At 38.4% G+C, this 23,958-nt stretch overlaps 1 protein-coding gene across 2 annotated transcripts in view; it reads left to right on the top strand.

Annotated features, from left to right (window-relative positions):
- The window catches only part of LOC128698674 (MAM and LDL-receptor class A domain-containing protein 1), a 696,795-nt gene that overhangs the window by 397,645 nt on the left and 275,192 nt on the right, over window positions 1-23,958 (top strand). For both annotated transcript variants that reach the window (XM_070084847.1, XM_070084846.1), the window contains exons 57-60: window positions 5,973-6,107; window positions 14,841-15,026; window positions 18,701-18,940; window positions 22,796-22,948. In XM_070084847.1, the coding sequence (XP_069940948.1) occupies window positions 5,973-6,107; window positions 14,841-15,026; window positions 18,701-18,940; window positions 22,796-22,948 (714 nt within the window). The remainder of the gene's footprint in view (window positions 1-5,972; window positions 6,108-14,840; window positions 15,027-18,700; window positions 18,941-22,795; window positions 22,949-23,958) is intronic.

The following is a 23,958-nucleotide window of genomic DNA, read 5'->3' as shown; positions in this document are numbered from 1 at the left end:
TAATTTAATCCAACCCCCTCTCCCGAACACCCTAGCATTTACTTCTTTTACAACCCCATCTATAAATATATTAAACAACCATGGTGACATTACACATCCCTGTCTAAGACCTACTTTTACCGGGATGTAGTCTCCCTCTCTTCTACACACCCTAACCTGAGCCTCACTATCCTCATAAAAACTCTTTACAGCATTTAGTAACTTACCACCTATTCCATACACTTGCAACATCTGCCACATTGCTCGCCTATCCACTCTATCATATGCCTTTTCTAAATCCATAAATGCAATAAAAACTTCCTTACCTTTATCTAAATACTGCTCACATATATACTTCAATGTAAACACTTGATCTACACATCCCATATCCACTCTAAAACCTCCTTGCTCATCCGCAATTCTGCATTCTGTGTTACCTCTAATTCTTTCAATAATAACCCTACCATACACTTTTCCTGGTATACTCAGTAAACTTATTCCTCTATAATTTTTACACTCTCTTTTGTCCGCTTTCCCTTTATATAAAGGGACCATACACGCTCTCAGCCAATCCCTAGGTACCTTCCCCTCTTTCATACTTTTTTTTTTTTTTTTTTTTCAACAAGTTGGTCGTCTCCCACCGAGGCAGGGTGACCCAAAAAAGAAAGAAAATCCCTGAAAAGAAAATACTTTCATCATCATTCAACACTTTCACCACACTCACACATTATCACTGCTTTTGCAGAGGTGCTCAGAATACAACAGTTTAGAAGCATATACGTATAAAGATACACAACATATCCCTCCAAACTGCCAATATCCCAAACCCCTCCTTTAAAGTGCAGGCATTGTACTTCCCATTTCCAGGACTCAAGTCCGACTATAAGAAAATAACCGGTTTCCCTGAATCCCTTCACTAAATATTACCCTGCTCACACTCCAACAGATTATCAGGTCCCAAGTATCATTCGTCTCCATTCACTCCTATCTAACACGCTCATGCACGCTTGCTGGAAGTCCAAGCCCCTCGCCCACAAAACCTCCTTTATCCCCTCTTTCCAACCCTTTCGAGGACGACCCCTACCCCTCTTTCCTTCCCCTATAGATTTATATGCTTTCCATGTCATTCTACTTTGATCCATTCTCTCTAAATGACCAAACCACCTCAACAACCCCTCTTCTGCCCTCTGACTAATGCTTTTATTAACTCCAAACCTTCTCCTAATTTCCACACTCCCAATTTTCTGCATAATATTTACACCACACATTGCCCTTAGACAGGACATCTCCACTGCCTCCAACCGTCTCCTCGCTGCTGCATTTACCACCCAAGCTTCACATCCATATAAGAGTGTTGGTACTACTATACTTTCATACATTCCCTTCTTTGCCTCCATAGATAACGTTTTTTGACTCCACATATACCTCAACGCACCACTCATCTTTTTTCCCTCATCAATTCTATGATTAACCTCATCCTTCATAAATCCATCCGCCGACACGTCAACTCCCAAGTATCTGAAAACATTCACTTCTTCCATACTCCTCCTCCCCAATTTGATATCCAATTTTTCTTTATCTAAATCATTTGATACCCTCATCACCTTACTCTTTTCTATGTTCACTTTCAACTTTCTACCTTTACACACATTCTCAAACTCATCCACTAACCTTTGCAATTTTTCTTTAGAATCTCCCATAAGCACAGTATCATCAGCAAAAAGTAACTGTCAATTCCCATTTTGAATTTGATTCCCCATAATTTAATCCCACCCCTGTCCCGAACACCCTAGCATTTACTTCTTTTACAACCCCATCTATTAATATATTAAACAACCATGGTGACATTACACATCCCTGTCTAAGACCTACTTTTACCGGGAAGTATTCTCCCTCTCTTCTACACACCCTAACCTGAGCCTCACTATCCTCATAAAAGCTCTTTACAGCATTTAGTAACTTACCACCTATTCCATAAACTTGCAACATCTGCCACATTGCTCCTCTATCCACTCTATCATATGCCTTTTCTAAATCCATAAATGCAATAAAAACTTCCCTACCTTTATCTAAATACTGTTCACATATATGCTTCAATGTAAACACTTGATCTACACATCCCCTACCCACTCTGAAGCCTCCTTGCTCATCCGCAATTCTACATTCTGTCTTACCTCTAATTCTTTCAATTATAACTCTACCATATACTTTTCCTGATATACTCAGTAAACTTATTCCTCTATAATTTTTACAATCTCTTTTGTCCCCTTTCCCTTTATATAAAGGGATTATACATGCTCTCTGCCAATCCCTAGGTACCTTCCCCTCTTTCATACATTTATTAAACAAAAGTACCAACCACTCCAACACTATATGCCTCCCTGCTTTTAACATTTCTGTCATGATCCTATCAGTTCCAGCTGCTTTACCCCCTTTCATTCTACGTAATGCCTCACGTACCTCCACCACACTTACATTCTGCTCTTCTTCACTCCTAAAAGATGGTATACCTCCCTGGCCATTGCATGAAATTACCGCCTCCCTTTCTTCGTCAACATTTAAAAGTTCCTCAAAATATTCTCGCCATCTACCTAATACCTCCCTCTCCCCATCTACTAACTCCCCTACTCTGTTTTTAACGGACAAATCCATACTTTCCCTAGGCTTTCTTAACTTGTTTAATTCACTCCAAAATTTTTTCTTATTTTCATTAAAATTTCTTGACAGTGCCTCTCCCACTCTTTCATCTGCTCTCCTTTATTAAACAAATAATACAAAAATACCAACTACTCCAACACTATGTAACTGCCTGCTTTTAACATTTCTGTCATGATCCCATCAGTTCCAGCTGCTTTACCCCCTTTCATCCTATGTAATGCCTCACGCACCTCCCCCACACTCACATCCTGCTCTTCTTCACTCCTAAAAGATGATATACCTCCCTGGCCAATGCATGAAATTACCGCGTCCCTTTCTTCTTCGACATTTAAAAGTTCCTCAAAATATTCTCGCCATCTACCCAAAACCTCCATCTCCTCATCTACTAACTCCCCTTCTCTGTTTTTAACTGATAAATCCATTTGTTCCCTAGGCTTTCTTAATTTGTTTAACTCCAAAATTTTTTCTTATTTTCATTAAAATTCCTTGACAGTACCTCTGCCACTCTATCATCCGCTCACCTTTTGCACTCTCTCACTACTCTCTTCACCTTTCTTTTACTCTGCATATACTCTACTCTTCTTATAACACTTCTGCTTTGTAAATACCTCTCTTAAGCTAATTTTTTCTCTTTTATCACACCCTTTGAAGATTGAGACACTTATGCAGCACATGGGAATCTTTATGCAGGAAACGTTTCGCCACACAGTGGCTTCATCAGTCCAATACAAAGAGGAAGGCGTAAGGAGAGGAGGAGTATGAGGTAATCAGTCCCTCAGCCTGGAGTCGATGTGTTCAGTCCATCAATCAACAAGATTGATCAACAAGATTGATGGACTGAACACATCGACTCCAGGCTGAGGGACTGATTACCTCATACTCCTCCTCTCCTTACGCCTTCCTCTTTGTATTGGACTGATGAAGCCACTGTGTGGCGAAACGTTTCCTGTATAAAGATTCCCATATGCTGCATAAGTGTCTCAATCTTCAAAGGGTGTGATAAAAGAGAAAAAGTTAGCTTAAGAGAGGTATTTACAAAGCAGAAGTGTTATAAGAAGAGTAGAGTATATGGAGAGTAAAAGAAAGGTGAAAAGAGTGGTGAGAGAGTGCAAAAGGATCAAAGTAGAATGACATGGAAAGCATATAAATCTATAGGGGAAGGAAGGAGGGGTAGGGGTCGTCCTCAAAAGGGTTGGAGAGAGGGGGTAAAGGAGGTTTTGTGGGCGAGGGGCTTGGACTTCCAGCAAGTGTGCATGAGCGTGTTAGATAGGAGTGAATGGAGACGAATGGCACTTGGGACCTGACGATCTGTTGGAGTGTGAGCAGGGTAATATTTAGTGAAGGGATTCAGGGAAACCGGTTATTTTCATATAGTCGGACTTGAGTCCTGGAAATGGGAAGTGCAATGCCTGCACTTTAAAGGAGGGGTTTGGGATATTGGCAGTTTGGAGGGATATGTTGTGTATCTTTATATGTATATGCTTCTAAACTGTTCTATTCTGAGCACCTCTGCAAAAACAGTGATAATGTGTGAGTGTGGTGAAAGTGTTGAATGATGATGAAAGTATTTTCTTTTTGGGGATTTTCTTTCTTTTTTGGGTCACCCTGCCTCGGTCGGAGACGGCCGACTTGTTGAAAAAAAAAAATGAAATAAAATTTATAGGGACAGAATTTAATGGTAGTTGTATAGCACTATATTTGTGAATTTTGAATAATACAAAGATTTCTAGGAACCAAACCCTCTTGAATCTGGATGGAGCAGAATAGACTGACCAAAAGGGTGCTTAAATGAGGGATTGACAGAAGACTTAGCTGGGGATGACCCAGAAAGAGCTGGAGATAGGGGGTGAAGGAAATTCTTGAAGGGTATATGCTTGAGCATCCAGCAGGCATGTGTGAGGTTATTAGATAAGAGAGAGCACAAATGTGGTTTTTGGGACTTAATCTGCTGTTGGAGTATGAGCCAAACTTCTGTAAACAGGAAGTTCATATAAGGCCTGCATCCCAAAGGATAGATGGAGATATTGCAATTCACTCACTTGAGTTGTGATGTCCACACTTCTTGCAAGACAGCTAATGAATGAATGGTGATAAATGTGTTTCCTTTCATGAGAAACTCAACTTTGAAGGAAAACTGCCTGTTGTAAAAAAAAAAATACTGTATGCAAATCTATTTTTATCTATAAAATGTATTTTTTGTTAATTTTTTGGGTGTCTGGAATGGTTTAATTGGATTTACATTATTTCCTATGGGAAATATTAACAAAACATACATTTTATAGATAATAAAAATAGTTTTGCATACAGAAAAGGCACTACTAAATTCAAGGGTCCACTGTACTCTTACCATCATTCAACATTTTAACCATCATTCACACGTAATCACTGTCTTTGCAGAGGTGCTCACATACGACAGTTCAGATGTCACTTCAAACAGCCAATATCCCAAACCCCTCCTTTAAAGTGCAGGCATTGTACTTCCCACCTCCAAAACTCAAGTCTGGCTAACTGGTTTGTCTGAATCCCTTCACAAAATATTACCCTGCCTTCTCTGTTTGGCCAATCTCTGGATGACTTTAGCATTTTTTCTCAGCTGAAAAAAGGAAAGGAAACCTATACAATACTCATACACAGTAGTGTAGTTGCTAGCTCTAGAAGCCTATAAAGAAAACTAGTATTGCCAAGTATCACATGTTTCATCCACTGGTTCAAAGTATCTAAATTTTTTCTTTCAGCACACCGGCTGTCTTCCACTGAGGTAGATTGACCCGAAAAAGAAGAAACACTTTCATCTTCACTGATGGCATGCCAATACTACATTTCAGAACTGCAAATATCACCACCTCTCCTATAGAGTGCAGGCACTGTAACTACTCACCTCTAGTACTCAAGTCTGGCTAGCCAGTTTCCCTGAATCTCTTCATAAATGTTACCATGCTCACATTCCAACAGCACATCGAGTCATAAAAACCACTTGTTTCCATTCACTCCTATCTAACACACTCACACATGCTTGCTGGATGTGTGAGCATGTTAGATAGGAGTGAGTGGAGGCAAATGGCTTTTGGAACTTGACGATCTGTTGAAGTATGAACAAGGGCTTGAGTCCTGGAGGTGGAAAGTACAGTACCTGTACTCTAAAGGAGGGGTTTGGGACATTTTCTGTTTAGAATGACATCTAACCTGTTGTATCTGCATGCCTCTGGCAAGACAGTGATAGTGTCATTGATGGTGAAAGTGATTTTTTTTTTTTTTGGGTCACCCTACCTCAGTAGAAGATGGCCACCGTGTTAAAAAAAAAAATTAATATATATGTTTTTTATTTTACTTTTCAGGCCACTATGTCTCCTTTGACTTGGCACAATGTAACTATGGGTCATCTTGTTATGGTGATCTTGTGAGCAGTGATATCACACCACAAGGAAGTCAATATTGTTTACACTTCTACATGAGCAATCTTCACAGCGAATGTAAGTACATATAACTCGTAACTGTAAGAATACTCCATTCACACTGAATATGTAGATTTCAGCTATGTTACTGATATGCAGAATTTTTGGTAAGAGTAAGATTTGACAAAAATATGTTGAGAATAACCACTAAATATTATATGTTGAAGCCATGATAGGTATGTGTGAGTAAATGAGAACTTGTATAGTTCAGTGCTTCTCATCTTACAAATGAATTGTTTTCCAGGTGACATTCTTCAATTTAAAAATAGGGCAAAAATCTTATCCCTTATCACATTAACAAAATTATAAGGCCTTCATTTTATCATTTAGAATACCAACTACACTCCTTATATTACCTTTTTCACTCAGCATTGTGAAGACGATGAAATGAATCCATGTTTGAGCCATAACAATCTGATATGGCTGAAGTAACCTTTGCATGTGCTCTCCATCTACTGTCAAAAAGGCATTTTATCAGGGTGGAATCAGGATCTATAAATTGTTTGACCCCTACCCAGTGATTTATTAGGGCAGAAAAAAATTATGTATGTATGTACTGTATTTTCTGTATTATGGCAAAAGAGTTAAATGAATCTTGGCAGATATCAACAACATAACAGCCTTGCTCAATGAATATACAGTATGTGCAGAAGTCTTCTAAAAAAAATTAACTTTAGGTGTTTCATATGTGATATACACCTGAGAAAGAAAGGATTAAAACCTCTTTTGTGCCTGAGGATCAACCACAGCCAACTACCGTAAACCTTTTATAACCCAACAAAAAGCTGCTGTGCAAATAATTACCAGCTCCTGTGCTAGACAGCACACTCCACCACTTTTCAAAAGCTTGAACTTGCTAAATATACGAGACATACACTTATATTATTGTTCCTGCTACATATACAGAATATTAAATTCCACTATAAACCCTCCACTTAAACTACTCCTTGACAGTTACAATACAAGGCATAAGGCACTCTTCAGCATCCCTTGTGTCAGTCTCACACTGTGCAAAAATGCTGTGCACATAAAAGGCCCGAAGATCTGGGAACTCACTGCCGGAACTGGTAAAGGGTCCCCTGACTACTTATAAATTTAGGATTTTGCTAAAAACTCACCTTATCTCTCAGTACTAACCAACTCAACCAAAACAACTTCTAATTAGTTATGTTATGTGACCTCTAGACTTTTGAACATCTGCTGGTCCATGAAATATTACTGGCTGAACCATTAATTGTGATATTGTTTTTATTATGTACAACTTCATTAGTATTAAGATTAAATAAGAGTGTAATAAAGTTAACCACTATTACCTTGTCTAGTTTTAAGTAGTTATTATGTACTAGGATTAGTCTGCCCGAAATGCCCAAGCATGATAGTGGCTTTCTTTGTGCTTAGCAAACCAAAATTGTAATTACACACTGTAATCTTTACAAAGATATGAACCTTTATCTTTATCTTATCTTTATCTTTTAATTAAGTAACTTAGGCTCTGATTTTGTAGAAGCCACAATTATTTGTCTGAATCTGGCAGTAAGTTTTAAGCATAGCATCAAACTTATCAAGGAAATTTCTTCCTTCCCTACCAGTTGTTCACCTGTTAACTGTCTTGGTAATGCTGGGGCCCCACAGAGTATGATCTCCTAATGGGCAGTTGGTGGAAATCCCTGGTTGCATAAGCAAAGAACTTTCTGAATCTTATCAAAATCCTGCATGTTAGTAAGAGGTGATAATGATCATTAATGATTAATACTCCTTTGTAAATCATCTTCAGCAACCATTGAAAGATCTGCTGAGGACTCTTCTTGCCCTTATTTCCTTTTGTTGTAATATTTTTCATTTTGAATTGAGCTGCACTCAGCTTTTGCTAGCATGATTGCTAGCACACTCAGCTCATACATTCTGGTTTGTGGTTCAATCCCCAGTAGCTGGAAGCATTAGGATGTATTTCCTAAAGACACCTGCTGTCCTTGTTCACCTATCAGTAAAATAGATACCTGGGTGTTAGTCGACTGGTGTGAGTTGCATCCTGGGGACAAAATTGACCTAATTTTCCTGAAATAATCTGCATAGCAAGGGGCTTTCTGTATAGTAGTATGTATATGTTGTACATATACTCATAGCAATAAAAAAATTTTTTTAACACATCGGCCGTCTCCCACCAACGCAAGGTGACCCAAAAAAAGAAAGGAACACTCTCACCATCATTCAATACTTTCGCCATCATTCGCACAATATCACTGTCTTTGCAGAGGTGCACAAATATGACAGTTTAGATGTCACTCCAAACAGCCAATATCCCAAATGCCTCCTTTAACCCTTTCGGGGTTTCCGACGTACTAGTATGGCTTATGCGCCAGGGTTTTTGATGTACTAGTACGCATAAATTCTAGCGCCCTCAAATCTAGCAAGAGAAAGCTGGTAGGCCTACATATGAAAGAATGGGTTTATGTGGTCACTGTGCGCAATATAAAAAAAATCATGCAGCACACAGTGCATAATGAGAAAAAAGAAACTTTGGCCATGTTTTTGGTTTAAAGTGTAAACATTGTACAGTCATACCCTGCTTTACATCATTTCAGCCTATGTCAAATTCGCCTTTATACCACTTTTCTACAGTAAATTTCTGCTCGGCAAACATCATTGCGTCTGACTTTATGTTACTCAGCAATGTCACCATCATAATTTTTTAAATTGTATTCATTATTCTTTAAAAAATATGATGAAATGTGTTTTTAGTGTTCTTTAAGGTTTAGCAATAGTTATATTCTTTTGTGAGTTATTTACACTAGTTTTTCAGTGTTTGTCATCATTTTAAGGCATTTTTAAGGCATCATGTCTGGTTTACATCAAAAACCAGGTTATGTCACAGCCCTTGGAACCAATTAATGATGTAGAGTGGGGTATGACTCAAGTCCAGGTAACCGATTTCCCTGAATCCCTTCACAAAATATTACCTTATTCACACTTCAGCAGCTCGGCAGGTCCCAAAATCCATTTATTTCCATTCACTCCTATCTAACATGCTCACACATGCTTGCTGCATGTCCAGGCTCCTTGCACACAAAACCTCTTTTACCCCCTCCCTCCATCCTTTTCTAGAATGACCCTTACCTCTCTCCCCCTCCACTACAGATTTTACACCCTCCAAATCAACCTATTTTCTTTCATCCCCTCTAAATGACCGAACCGCCTCAATAACCCATCTTCAGCCCTATGAATAATACTTTTAGCAACTCCACACCTCCTTCTAATTTCCACACTATGAATTCTCTGCATAATATTTACACTACACATTGCCCTTAGACACAGTATCTCTACTGCCTTCGGCCTCTTTCTCGCTGCAGCATTCACAGCCCATGCTTCACACCCATATAAGAGCGTCAGTACCATTACACTCTCGAACATTCCCTGCTTTGCTTCCATGGATAACGTTTTTTGTCTGCACAGATACCTCAGTGCACCACTCACTTTTTTTTCCTTCATCAATTCTTTACTTAACCTCATCCTTCATAAACCCATGTGCTGACAAATCCACTCCCAAATATCTGAACACATTCACTTCCTTACTCCTTCCTTCCAATGTAATATCCAGGTTTTCTTTTCTTAACTTGTTTGATGATACCCTCATTTCCTTACTCTTTTCTATTATCATATAATTATTATTATTATTATTATTATTATTATTTTCATCAAACTGGCCATATCCCACTGAGGCAGGGTGACCTAAAAAGAAAAATGAAAGTTTCTCTTTTTAACTTCAGTAATGTATACAGGAGAAGGAGTTACCAGCCCCTTGATCCTGGCACTTCATTTGCCTTTTACGACATGCATGGCTTACGGAGGAAGAATTCTGTTCCTCTTCCCCATTATTATTATTATTATTATTATTATTATTATTATTTTCAACAAACCAGCCATATCCCACCAAGGCAGGGTGGCCCAAAGAAAAACGAGAGTTTCTTTTTTTAAATTTAGTACAGTGGACCCTCAACCAGCGATATTAATCCGTTCCTGAGAGCTCATCGTTAGTCAAAATAATCATTAGTCAAGTTAATTTTCCCCATAAGAAATAATGGAAATCAAATTAATCCGTGCAAGACACACAAAAGTATTGAAAAAAAAAATTTTTACCACATGAAATATTAATTTTAATACACACAAACTGAAGATTACATGCACAGTTACATGACACTTACCTTTATTGAAGATCTGGTGATGATTGATGGGATGGGAGGAGGGGAGAGCGTTATCTTCTTACTGTTTAGAAGGGGAATCCCCTTCCATTAGCACTTGAGGCAGCAAGTCTTTTTCTGGGGTTACTTCCCTTGTTCTTTTAATGCCACTAGGACCAGCTTGAGAGTCACTGGACTTCTGTCGCACAACATATCTGTCCATAGAGGCCTGTACCTCTCGTTCCTTTATGACTTTCCTAAAGTGGTTCACAACATTGTCAGTGTACAGGTTGCCAACACGGCTTGCAGTAGCTGTGTCAGGGTGATTATCATCCGTAAAGCTTTGCACTTTAAGCCACATTGCACAGATTTCCTTAATCTTAGAAGTAGGCAACTTCTTCAATTTCTCTCTCCCCTCCTCCGAAGCAGTTTCCTCAGGTCTGCCCTCTTGCTGTTCAAGATGATCTAGCAGCTCATCAGTGGTTAGTTCTTCACTGTCCTCCACCACCAACTCTTCCACATCCTTTTCCTCCTGAGTAATGTACGTCTTGCTTGGCATTTTCTTCCAAAACAGGCCTGTTTCGTCACAATTAAACACTTGTTCAGGTTTCAGTCCTTCTCTGTCTATGTACTCCTTGAAGTCCTGCACATATTTTTCAGCCGATTTGTGGTCCGAACTGGCAGCCTCACCATGCCTTATCACACTATGAATGCCACTACACTTCTTAAATCTCTCAAACCAACCTTTGCTGGCCTTAAATTCACTCACATCACTAGTTGCTGGCATTTTTTTAATTAAATCGTCGTGCAACTTCCTAGCCTTTTCACATATGATCGCTTGAGAGATGCTGTCTCCTGCTATCTGTTTCTCGTTCATCCACACCAATAACAGTCTCTCAACATCTTCGAGTACTTGCGATCTCAGTTTCGAAAAGATAGTTGCACCCTTGGCAAGAACAGCTTCCTTGATTGCCGTTTTCTTGCCCACAATAGTAGCGATGGTTGATTGGGGTTTATTATACAACCTGACCAGCTCAGAGATACGCACTCCACTTTCATATTTATCAATGATCTCTTTCTTCATCTCCATAGTAATTCTCACCCTTTTTGCTGTAGGGTTGGCACTAGAAGCTTTCTTGGGGCCCATGGTGACTTATTTTGCAGGTGCAATCACTAAAAAGGCTGTGATAATATGAAATGTTCCAGTTGTATGTTTGGAAGCGACCGCGGTGGCTGGCTGGCTTGTAAACACTGGCACCAAAGGGACAAGTGAGGCGCGCTCAGGCCAAAGTGGACGCGTATGGTACGGAACGAATAGCACTGGTCGGGTTTTTAAGCGCTAGTCGAGGCAAAATTTTTGCGTTTAAATGAATCGCTAGTCAGATTTATCGTTAATTGATGCCATCGCTGGTTGAGGGTCCACTGTAATTTATACAGGAGAAGGGGCTACTAGGCCCTTGCTCCCGGCATTTTAGTCGCCTCTTACAACACACATGGCTTACGGAGGAAGAATTCTGTTCCACTTCCCCATTATTATTATTATTATTATTATTATTATTATTAGCTTCTCCTCACTTAGCGACATACTCGTTTACTGATGACTCAGAGTTACAACAGGCTCTCTGACAAATATTCTATTTATTGCAGTGTACAGTACACTACTATATAATAAATATTTAAAAATATACCAGAAATAATATAAAAGAGAGTGCAAAAATTATAGGGGGATAAGTCTGTTGAGTGTACCTGGTAAAGTGTATGGTAGAGTTATAATTGAAAGAATTAAGAGTAAGACGGAGAATAGGATAGCAGATGAACAAGGAGGCTTTAGGAAAGGTAGGGGGTGTGTGGACCAGGTGTTTACAGTGAAACATATAAGTGAACAGTATTTAGATAAGGCTAAAGAGGTCTTTGTGGCATTTATGGATTTGCAAAAGGCGTATGACAGGGTGGATAAGGGGGCAATGTGGCAGATGTTGCAAGTGTATGGTGTAGGAGGTAGGTTACTGAAACAAGTGAAGAGTTTTTACGAGGATAGTGAGGCTCAAGTTAGAGTATGTAGGAAAGAGGGAAATTTTTTCCCAGTAAAAGTAGGCCTTAGACAAGGATGTGTGATGTCACCGTGGTTGTTTAATATATTTATAGATGGGGTTGTAAGAGAAGTAAATGCGAGGGTCTTGGCAAGAGGCGTGGAGTTAAAAGATAAAGAATCACACACAAAGTGGGAGTTGTCACAGCTGCTCTTTGCTGATGACACTGTGCTCTTGGGAGATTCTGAAGAGAAGTTGCAGAGATTGGTGGATGAATTTGGTAGGGTGTGCAAAAGAAGAAAATTAAAGGTGAATACAGGAAAGAGTAAGGTTATGAGGATAACAAAAAGATTAGGTGATGAAAGATTGAATATCAGATTGGAGGGAGAGAGTATGGAGGAGGTGAATGTATTCAGATATTTGGGAGTGGACGTGTCAGCGGATGGGTCTATGAAAGATGAGGTGAATCATAGAATTGATGAGGGAAAAAGAGTGAGTGGTGCACTTAGGAGTCTGTGGAGGCAAAGAACTTTGTCCTTGGAGGCAAAGAGGGGAATGTATGAGAGTATAGTTTTACCAACGCTCTTATATGGGTGTGAAGCGTGGGTGATGAATGTTGCAGCGAGGAGAAGGCTGGAGGCAGTGGAGATGTCATGTCTGAGGGCAATGTGTGGTGTGAATATAATGCAGAGAATTCGTAGTTTGGAAGTTAGGAGGAGGTGCGGGATTACCAAAACTGTTGTCCAGAGGGCTGAGGAAGGGTTGTTGAGGTGGTTCGGACATGTAGAGAGAATGGAGCGAAACAGAATGACTTCAAGAGTGTATCAGTCTGTAGTGGAAGGAAGGCGGGGTAGGGGTCGGCCTAGGAAGGGTTGGCGGGAGGGGGTAAAGGAGGTTTTGTGTGCGAGGGGCTTGGACTTCCAGCAGGCATGCATGAGCGTGTTTGATAGGAGTGAATGGAGACAAATGGTTTTTAATACTTGACGTGCTGTTGGAGTGTGAGCAAAGTAACATTTATGAAGGGATTCAGGGAAACCGGCAGGCCGGACTTGAGTCCTGGAGATGGGAAGTACAGTGCCTGCACTCTGAAGGAGGGGTGTTAATGTTGCAGTTTAAAAACTGTAGTGTAAAGCACCCTTCTGGCAAGACAGTGATGGAGTGAATGATGGTGAAAGTTTTTCTTTTTCGGGCCACCCTGCCTTGGTGGGAATCGGCCAGTGTGATAATAAAAAAATAATAATATAAATGGTGCAAAGGTGACAATAAAACAGTATCAAACATGGTTGACACAAACCCACTACCATTATAGTATGCTCCTCACTCAGCGATGAATTCGTTTCTTGATGTGGCCTTAGGAATGAAACTCCATCGTTAAGTGAGGAGAGACTATTATTTTAAATCAGAACCTGTTGTTCCACTACAGTAAAACCTTTGAGCCTTGCAACACACATGACTTTCACCATCCTCCAGCCTAGTTGAGCACAGGTCTACTGCAAATTCAAATAACAAGGACAGTACCATATATTGCTTGTAAAAACATGTTCATCTTAAGCTTTTTTTTTTTTATATTGAGCAGAAAGAGGTGTGCTGTACTTTACTGACTGATTAGTGTTGCACATCTTATTGCTGCTAACTAATTTCCGATAGTAACAAAAGAAAAGTGACTTTTCAAGAGAAAACAGAATGAAATAGAGCAGCCATCTGAGCTAGAAAGTACGGCAGGAAACTCAAAGTACTGTTGAAATAAAGATAAAACTAACAGGTAGTTATTACTACATGGTTCATCAGAACCCAAACATACGAAAGGTAACATGGCCTAGGACATAATTTTGCATAATTTAGCACAAGTATGTATAACATATGTGGGCAAAATATTTATTAATTGAACAGACAGTGATTTAATACAGGATTTTATGCATGTATAGACCTATGATTAATAGATATATCATTAACATATGCTGTACTTGTTTAATTTCTCATAATACATAATGCTGCTGAAAAACAAATATTAGTTAATATTAGTTAATATTAGTTAAGGGGGTAAAGGAGGTTTTGTGGGTAAGGGGCTTGGACTTCCAGCAAGCGTGCGTGAGCGTGTTAGATAGGAGTGAATGGAGACGAATGGTACTTGGGACCTGACGATCTGTTGGAGTGTGAGCAGGGTAATATTTAGTGAAGGGATTCAGGGAAACCGGTTATTTTCATATAGTCGGACTTGAGTCCTGGAAATGGGAAGTACAATGCCTGCACTTTAAAGGAGGGGTTTGGGATATTGGCAGTTTGGAGGGATATGTTGTGTATCTTTATATGTGTATGCTTCTAGACTGTTGTATTCTGAGCACCTCTGCAAAAACAGTGATAATGTGCGAGTGTGGTGAAAGTGTTGAATGATGATGAAAGTATTTTCTTTTTGGGGATTTTCTTTCTTTTTTGGGTCACCCTGCCTCGGTGGGAGACGGCCGACTTGTTGAAAAAAAAAAAAAAAAAAAAAAAAAAAAAAAAAAAAAAAATATTAATTTATTTAACACAATTTTCTTTATAACTAGATGACAAAAATACTGTCCTGCTTGAAGTGGTTAATGTAGAAGAGAACACATCACAGCTTGTGGCTTCATATGTAAATAATTACAACAACATTTGGACCTATTTCCAGCAACAATTAAACATCTTGAATCATGTCTTCCATCTGCGCTTTCGGTCAAAAATGCTTATAAATTTACTTGATGATGGAGGTAAGTATACTTATTAGTAAACTGTATTAAAAATTGGTACTTGAAAGAAGGATTGGCCCAGTGCAGATTCATTCCAAATGTTGTCACCTAAATCAATTCTTTCCGCCATGTCTTGTCTCAAACTTATTGTAAAATTAAAATAAATAAGTATATTAGCAGAGGCATACTGGCCAGGTTGTAGCAGCGATTTGCAAACTTTTTTTAATTGGAAATCACATTGGAGAGAGGGAGTAGGAAAGAAGTGAATGTTTTCAGATATTTGGGAGTTGACTTGTCAGCGGATGGGTTTATGAAAGATGAGATTAACCATAGAACTGATGAAGAAAAAAAGGTGAGTGGTGTGTTGAGGTATCTGTGGAGACAAAAAAAAAAACGTTATCCATGGAGGCAAAGAAGGGAATATACGAGAGTATAATGGTACCAACACTCTTACATGGGTGTGAAGCACAGGTTGTAGGTGCTGCAGCTAGGAGGTAGCTAGAGGCAGTGGAGATACTCTAATGGCAATGTGTGGTGTAAATATTATGCAGAGAATTCAGAGTGTGGAAATTAGGAGGTGTGGAGTTACTAAAAGTATTAGAGGGCTGAAGAGGGGTTGTTGAGGTGGTTTGGTCATTTAGAGAGAATGACTTGGAGAGCGTATAAATCTGCAGGGGAAGGAAGGAGGGGTAGTTGTCGCCCTTCGGAAGGTTGGAGGGAGGGGGTAAAGGAGGTTTTGTGGGTGAGAGACTTGGACTTCCAGCAAGCATGTGTGAGTGTGTTAGATAGGAGTAAATGGAGATGAATGGTTTTTGGGACTTGTTGAGCTGTTGGAGTGTGAGCAGGGTAATATTTAGTGAAGGGATTCAAGGAAACCGGTTATTATAGATTTAGCCGGATTTGAGCCCTGGAAATGGGAAGTACAATGCCTGCACTTTAACCCTTTCAGGGTCCAGAAGCCAAATTTCAAAGTGTGCACCAGGGTCCAAGAATTTTAAAAAAAATAAATTTGTTATGTTTTCTTATGAAATTGTAGAGAATTTTTTCTGAAGGTAATAAAACAAAAAGTATGAAATCTGCTGAAAAATTGATGAAATTATACTCTCACAAATTTTTGTGTGTCAATGATATTTATGCATCGTCGACTTTGCCGACTTTGACTCCCATTTTAGGCCAATTACATTATAACAGTCAACCAGATTCTTAGCTATTTCACTAGTATTACTTCTTTTCTACCGATTGAGCACAAGAAATCGCCCAGTCAACTGTTTCAACTAGAAAATAGTGATCAGAAATTGGTAATTTGACCAATTTAATGCAAAGTTCAAAATATTCCAGTTTCAAAATAGGGTCCAGAATAAACAATGTAGGCATTCCTGGCACTAAACTAACATTTCCTCTATTCATTAGTTACATTTTCAGGCTTTACGAATTAATTCCATTTTTATTTTTTATTCACATAATGAAGTTTTATTCAAACCAAAAAACAGAAGATTTACTGTTATGCAATACTGTAATAATTATATAAATAATGTCACCACATTTGTGAACATATATTAGACCCAACAGCTGGCATGTATTAGACGTGTGAGGTTATTTGTTTACTCTTGAACATCGGCAAAAATTTCACATTTCTGCTATATTGAGCTCAGTTTCAAGCCATTTCCAATATTAAAACCAATCAAAATCATCCCTATTTCTGTAATATATCTTCCATTCTATCAAATGAGACCAAGAAATCCCCAATACAACTATAAAAAACATACGAAAAAATACTGCAAATTCACTGTTTTAATCGAAAATTATGGTCTCAGTTTTTTCTCTCATTATGCACTGTGTGCTGCAGGATTTGTTTTATGTGATGCACACATACCACATAGATGTATTCTCTCATATCTAGGCTCAAATTTACCGCTCACAGCTTATCTGAGTGAGCTAAGCTCGGGGCATAGAACTACGGTTTGGACCCTCCAAAGTTGTAGAAGTACAACACAGACCCTGAAAGGGTTAAAGGAGGGGTCTGGGATATTGACAGTTTGGAGGGACTTCTAAACTGTCATGTCTGAGTGCCTCTGTTGAGAAAGAGATGAGGTGAAAGTGTTGAATAATGATGAAAGTATTTTGGGGGGGAATATTTTCTTTTTTTTTTGGGTCACCCTGCCTCAGTGGGAGACAGCTGACTTGTTGAAAAAAAAAAAGTGTATTAGATCCAAGGTTAGTGGATGAGTTTGGGAGGGTGTGTAAAGGTAGAAAGTTGAAAGTGAACATAGATAAGAGTAAAGTGATGAGGGTATCAAATGATTTAAATAAAAAAAAATTGGATGTCACATTGGAAGGAGGGAGTATGGAAGAAGTGAATGTTTTCAGATATTTGGGAGTTGACTTGTCAATGGATGGGTTAATGAAGGATGAGGTTAACCATGGAACTGATGAAAGAAAAAAGGTGAGTGGTGCATTGAGGTATCTGTGGAGACAAAAAAAAAAAATATTATCCATGGAGGCAAAGAAGGGAATATGTGAGAGTATAATGGTACCAACACTTACATGGGTGTGAAGCATGGGTTGTAAGTGCTGCAGCTAGGAGGCAGTTGGAGGCAGTGGAGATGCTCTGTCTAAGGGCAATGTTTGGTGTAAATATCATGCAGAGAATTCGGAGTTGTGGAGTTACTAAAAGTATTAGTCAGAGGGCTGAAGAGTGGTTGTTGAGGTGGTTTGATCATTTAGAGAGAATGGAACAAAGTAGAATGACTTGGAGAGCATATAAATCTGTTGGAGAAGGAAGGTGGGGTATGGGTCATCCCCAGAAAGTTTGGAGGGAGGGGGTAAAGGACGTTTTGTGGGCGAGGGGCTTGGACTTTCATCAAGGGTGCATGAGTGTGTTAGATAGGATTGCATGGAGATGAATGGTTTTTGGGACCTGATGAGCTGTTGGAGTGTGAGTAGGATAATATTATGTGAAGGGATTCAGGGAAATCAGTTAGCCAGACTTGAGTCCTGGAAATGGGAAGTATACAATGGTTTTTGGGATATTATCAGTTTGGAGGGATAATAAAAATTATCTAAGCTGCCATTTCTTAGCACCTCTGCAAAGACGGTGATTATGTATGAATGATGGTGAAAATGTTGAATGATGATGAAAGTTTTTTCTTTCTTTTTGACTCACCCTGCCTCATTGGAAAACGACCAATGTGTTAAAAAAAAAAATAGATCCAGATGTATAAATCTGAGGTGGATGGAAGGTAGTGTAGGGAACATCCCAGAAAAATTTGGAAAAAAGGTGTGAAGGAGGTAGAGGCTTGAGTGGAGATACTGTATGTAAGTGGTTTTTGGGGTTGGACTTGCTGTTTGAGTCTGAGCATGAAAATATTTATGAAGAGATTTAGTTAAATTGACTAGCCAGACTTGAAGATGATACGTAATGTAGAATTAAAATTCTTTGATTTTTTTATAAACTCCTTTTTCAACCTCTGCACATTGTTTACTTTCTACATACTGTATGCATTAATGTTAATTAGTATTGAAAAAAGACAAATATTAACATGGTATCAAAATTAATAAATTAGTCCCATAGTCATGAGAAACCTATTTGAGACATTGTGTCGTAACTGAGAAATTTTGCATTCATTTCACTATAGTACTGTACAGTATTAGTTAATGCTTCTACAGAATTACTTACATGAGAATTTTCCTGACAGCATACAATGCACTAGATGATGTGGAGTTCTCACTTGGAGAATGTAAATCATCTGGAACTACTGTAGTTCCCATCTCCACACCAGCCCCTGATACACAGCTGACCTGCACATTTGAAAATGGCAATCTCTGTGGTTGGAGGCAGGATCTTGCTGATGGACGAGATTGGATCTTAAGCACTGGTGAAATTATCAACTCTCCTTTAGGCCCTCAAGTTGACTACACGACTCACCTTTCAGGAGGTAAATATGGTACTTTTATATATATTTTTTTCAACACACTGGCCATCTCCCACCAAGGCAGGGTGACCCAAAAAAAGAAAGAAACATTTTCACTATTTATATCTAGCTAAAAAATCCTTGCCCTTCATATCACATGAGAGAAATTTTAGTAACAATTTAGCATTCATTGCATGAGTGTGCAGTTCTGGATAAAGTAGATACTTGTATTATTGCATTATGCAGCATTCTTCCAAAAAGCAGTGACAATGATATCAGTTTTGTTACATAAACATACAGGATAATATAATTTTATGAAGACAATAAATAAAACTTAAATGAATGTAACCTGAGCAGAAATATGTCAAGAACTTCTCTGAAGTGCTCCAGTGGCTAGAATCATGTGTGTTTTTGTGTCTTGCCTAGTTTTACAGACTTTCTAAACGGTAAATCACATGTAAAATGATAATCAACCTACGTACTATGTAAATATTTTTATAACTGAGAGGAAAAAAATAATTAATGAATATTTGTACATATTTGTATTGTATTGTGTGCAAATATTATGTGGAAATATTATTTGAAAAGGCTATTAACCATTTCAAAATAGTTTTTTATATGATACCAAAAAATAAGTGAAAATTTATAAAAAAAAATTATATTCTTTTTTTTTTAACAAGTCAGCCATCTCCCACCAAGGCAGGGTGACCCAAAAAGAAAGAAAATCCCCAAAAAGAAAATACTTTCATCATCATCATTCGACACTTTCACCTCACTCACATATAATCACTGTTTTTGCAGAGGTGCTCAGAACACAACAGTTTAGAAGCATATACGTATAAAGATACACAACATATCCCTCTAAACTGCCAATATTCTGAACCCCTCCTTTAGAGTGCAGGCATTGTACTTCCCATTTCCAGGACTCAAGTCCAGCTATATAAAAATAACCGGTTTCCCTGAATCCCTTCACTAATTATTACCCTGCTCACACTCCAACAGATCGTCAGGTCCCAAATACCATTCGTCTCCATTCACTCCTATCGAACACACTCACGCACTCCTGCTGGAAGTCCAAGCCCCTCGCCCGCAAAACCTCCCTTACCCCTTCCAACCATTTTGAAGACGACCCCTACCCCACCTTCCTTCCCCTACTGATTTAAATGCTCTCCATGTCATTCTACTTTGATCCATTCTCTCTAAATGACCAAACCACCTCAACAACCCCTCTTCAGCCCTCTGACTAATACTTGTATTAACTCCACACCTCCTAATTTCCACACTCTGAATTTTCTTCATAATATTTACGCCACACATTGCCCTTAGACATGACATCTCCACTGCTTCCAACCACCTCCTCACTGCTGCATTCACAACCCAAGCTTCACACCCATATAAGAGTGTTGGTACTACTATACTTTCATACATTCCCTTCTTTGCCTCCATAGATAATGTTTTTTGTCTCCACATATACCTCAATGCACCACTCACCTTTTTTCCCTCGTCAATTCTATGATTAACCTCGTCCTTCATAAATCCATCCGCCGACATGTCAACTCCCAAGTATCTGAAAACATTCACTTCTTCCATACTCCTCCTCCCCAATTTGATATCCAATTTTTCTTTATCTAAATCATTTGATACCCTCATCACCTTACTCTTTTCTATGTTCACTTTCAACTTTCTACCTTTACACACACTCCCAAACTCGTTCACTAACCTTTGCAGTTTTTCTTTAGAATCTCTCATAAGCACATTATCATCAGCAAAAAGCAACTGTGTCAATACCCATTTCGTATTTGATTCCCCATAATTTAATCCCACCCCTCTCCCGAACACCCTAGCTTTTACTTCTTTTACAACCCCATCTATAAATATATTAAGCAACCATGGTGACATTACACATCCTTGTCTAAGACCTACTTTTACTGGGAAGTAGTCTCCCTCTCTTCTGCGCACCCTAACCTGAGCCTCACTATCCTCTTAAAAACTCTTTACAGCATTTAGTAACTTACCACCTATTCCATATACTTGCAACATCTGCCACATTGCTCCCCTAATTATATTCATACAGTATCAAAATATTTTATAGCTCTGCACCATGATGACTACCAGACTGGCTCATACTGTGGAAGGTCTTGGAAACCAACAGTTTCAATTGTTTGTTTTGGAAATATAGCTATTCACTACAGTATAATTTTATTTCTGTTCTTCAGTATATAAAATGTAGTGTACATGTAATAAAATATTGTTAAACACAAAAGAAAGCCACATATGTAGTGCATTTCAGGCAGATTAATCCTAATGCTTACAGACTACTTAAGAACTTGACATAGTTTATTGAGTAGGATTTTCTTTTAAATGTACAAAAAAGTGTTCCGAGATAATTTGTCCATTTTATATTCAACATGCAACCACATGTAACACACAATTATATTGAAAAGAATATGTATTTAAGTTCAGTTAAATATCTTGTGTGAGCATGTTATGTAGGAGTGGGGGCAAGTGTCCTTATGATTTAATGTACTGTTGGAGTGTGAGCAAGATAGCATTTATGAAGGGTTTCAGGGAAACCAGTTAGCTCAGCTTGAGTCCTGGAGGTGGGAAGTACAGTGCCCTAATTCTGAAGGAAGGGTGAGGATGTTGGCATGTCTCTGGCAAGACAGACTGTGTGATAGAATGAATGATGGTGAAAGTGTTTCCAGTTTTGGGTCACCTTATCTCAGTGGGAGATAGCCATTGTGTTAAAAAAATTATTATTAGCTCACCTACATTTGGAAATGTATGTACTGAGATCTGTGCTCTTGGAAATAAGTTCTAAGATCTGTGCTCTGGGAAGTATGTGCTGAGATCTGCTTTGGGAGGTATGTGCTGAGATTTGTGCTCTGGGAAGTATGTGCTGAGGTCTGTTCTCTGGGAAGAACATATGCAGGAATATATGTATTATAGAGTTGCTGCTGGAACCTGATGCCATGTATTGCAATTGTGACATATGTTCCATGGGGCACTGTTGGGATCCATAGGGTGTCTCCAAGGAGACACTAACATGACCAGGTATCAGGTTTCTGCTAAGGTTCTTTGACTGCCAGGTAACATATAGGATGTACTCATCACAAATTATTGTTATTTAAAGCAATAACATACTGCTTTCTCATAAATAATTGGTAAATAAAGTATATTACAGTATCACACTTGTTATATATCATAAATTATTTTTTTTTCTGTTGTAAGATTAGGCAAGACTACATTATACAGGCACCCAGCATAGCCAAGCTTCATACATCACTGATGCTCAAAACCACAAATTTTCCCAGAGAGCCATGACATGCATTTTTGTGACCAATACCTGACGTGTAACAGAAACACACAATGTAGTTCTATATTTTTTGTTTTTTTAACAAACCGGCCGTATCCCACCAAGGCAGGATGGCCCAAAAAGAAAAATGAAAGTTTCTCCTTTTACACTTAGTAATATATACAGGAGAAGGGGTTACTAGCCCCTTGCTCCCAGCATTTAAGTCGCCTCTTACAACACGCATGGCTTACGGAGGAAGAATTCTGTTCCACTTTCCCATGGAGATAAGAGGAAATAAACAGGAACAAAAACTAGAAAGAAACTAGAAGAAAACCCAGAGGGGTGTGTGTATATATGCTTTTACATTTATGTGTAGTGTAACCTAAGTGTAAGAAGAAGTAGCAAGACGTACCTGTAATCTTGCATATTTATGAGACAGACAAAAGACACCAGCAATCCTACCATCATGTAAAACAGTTACAATTAGTTCTATATACATACTATATATGAACCTGTAAAGTTTAATTATTAATATTTTTAAGATATTTTAATATTTTTTTTTTACACCTGCATTTTATCAACAGGTCATTTCATCTATATTGCATCAACTGGCCCCCTGAGCCTCGTTAATCTGTTCTCTGAAGTTTTGGAATCCAGTGACAGTGGCAATTGTCTTTCCTTCTCATTTTATATGCATGGCACTGCACCACCCTTCTTGAAGTTATTTATTCTCAAAGGTATTTGTTTCTTGTTAACCCATAAATGGTCCAAACGTATATATATGTTCTCTCCCGTAGTGCCCCAACTTTTTTGAGGAAAAAAAAATCGTTTTTTTTAATAGGAAAAAAGAGCATATGGTACCCAGGCATCCCCAATTATTTTAATATGGTGCACAGTGAGTGCGCACACCCATTCTCTCATGTCTAGGTGACTCAGGCTTATCCTGGCAATGTTGAATGTATGACAAATAAAATGTATATATACGTTTGGGGCACTAGCTGTGAAAATGTATATATACGTTCGGACCGTTTACGGGTTAATAATACTGTCATAAAAACATTGTATTCATAGATGATTGCATATTTTTAATTTTAGTAACATTAAAACATGGAGTCAAGAACCTAGTTTACAAATTCCAGTACCTTGTGTGTCTGTAAGATGGAATAAAGGGGGAATAGTTTCCTCCTTTTCCCCACTTGGATTTTCTGGCAAAATATAAAAGAAAGACTACATAAACTTACTGTATATCATTCATAATACATTTCATTACTGCATATTAAATATGAAAACGTAAAAGCACTGTGAGTTCTCATTAATCCAAACTATGTGGAGCAGAGCCTTGGCTGGATGAAGGGTCATTTGTATGAATACATCATCGAGTTTTTGTTTTTTTTAGTTTGATAGGGCATGCCTTTGTAAGTACTTTCTTACAGTGCCTCATTATATATGTTTCATATTTTGAGGAAAAAATGAACATTTCTCCCAAAAAATCGTAATTTTAAAAAATTAACATTTCTTCAGCAAGTTTCATAAAAACTAAAAAACAAAAAACAAAAAAAAAAACACAAATACCCATGCTAAACAACCAAGTACCAACAATAAATGCATTTGATAAAGTAACAAAGAACAAGTTTGTTGAAAAAAAAAAGTAACAAATATGAAAAAATTTGTTTAGTGACAAGGAAGGTGGTATGGCTTATGCTGCTGCACCAGGTGAGTGGTTTGACCAACAAGTCTCCCATCACTC

This window comes from Cherax quadricarinatus, chromosome 14, assembly GCF_038502225.1.
Source record: "Cherax quadricarinatus isolate ZL_2023a chromosome 14, ASM3850222v1, whole genome shotgun sequence".
Classification (NCBI taxonomy): Eukaryota; Metazoa; Arthropoda; class Malacostraca; order Decapoda; family Parastacidae; genus Cherax; species Cherax quadricarinatus.
Note: the sequence above shows the minus strand (reverse complement) of the source record. Positions and strands in the feature narration are given on the sequence as shown.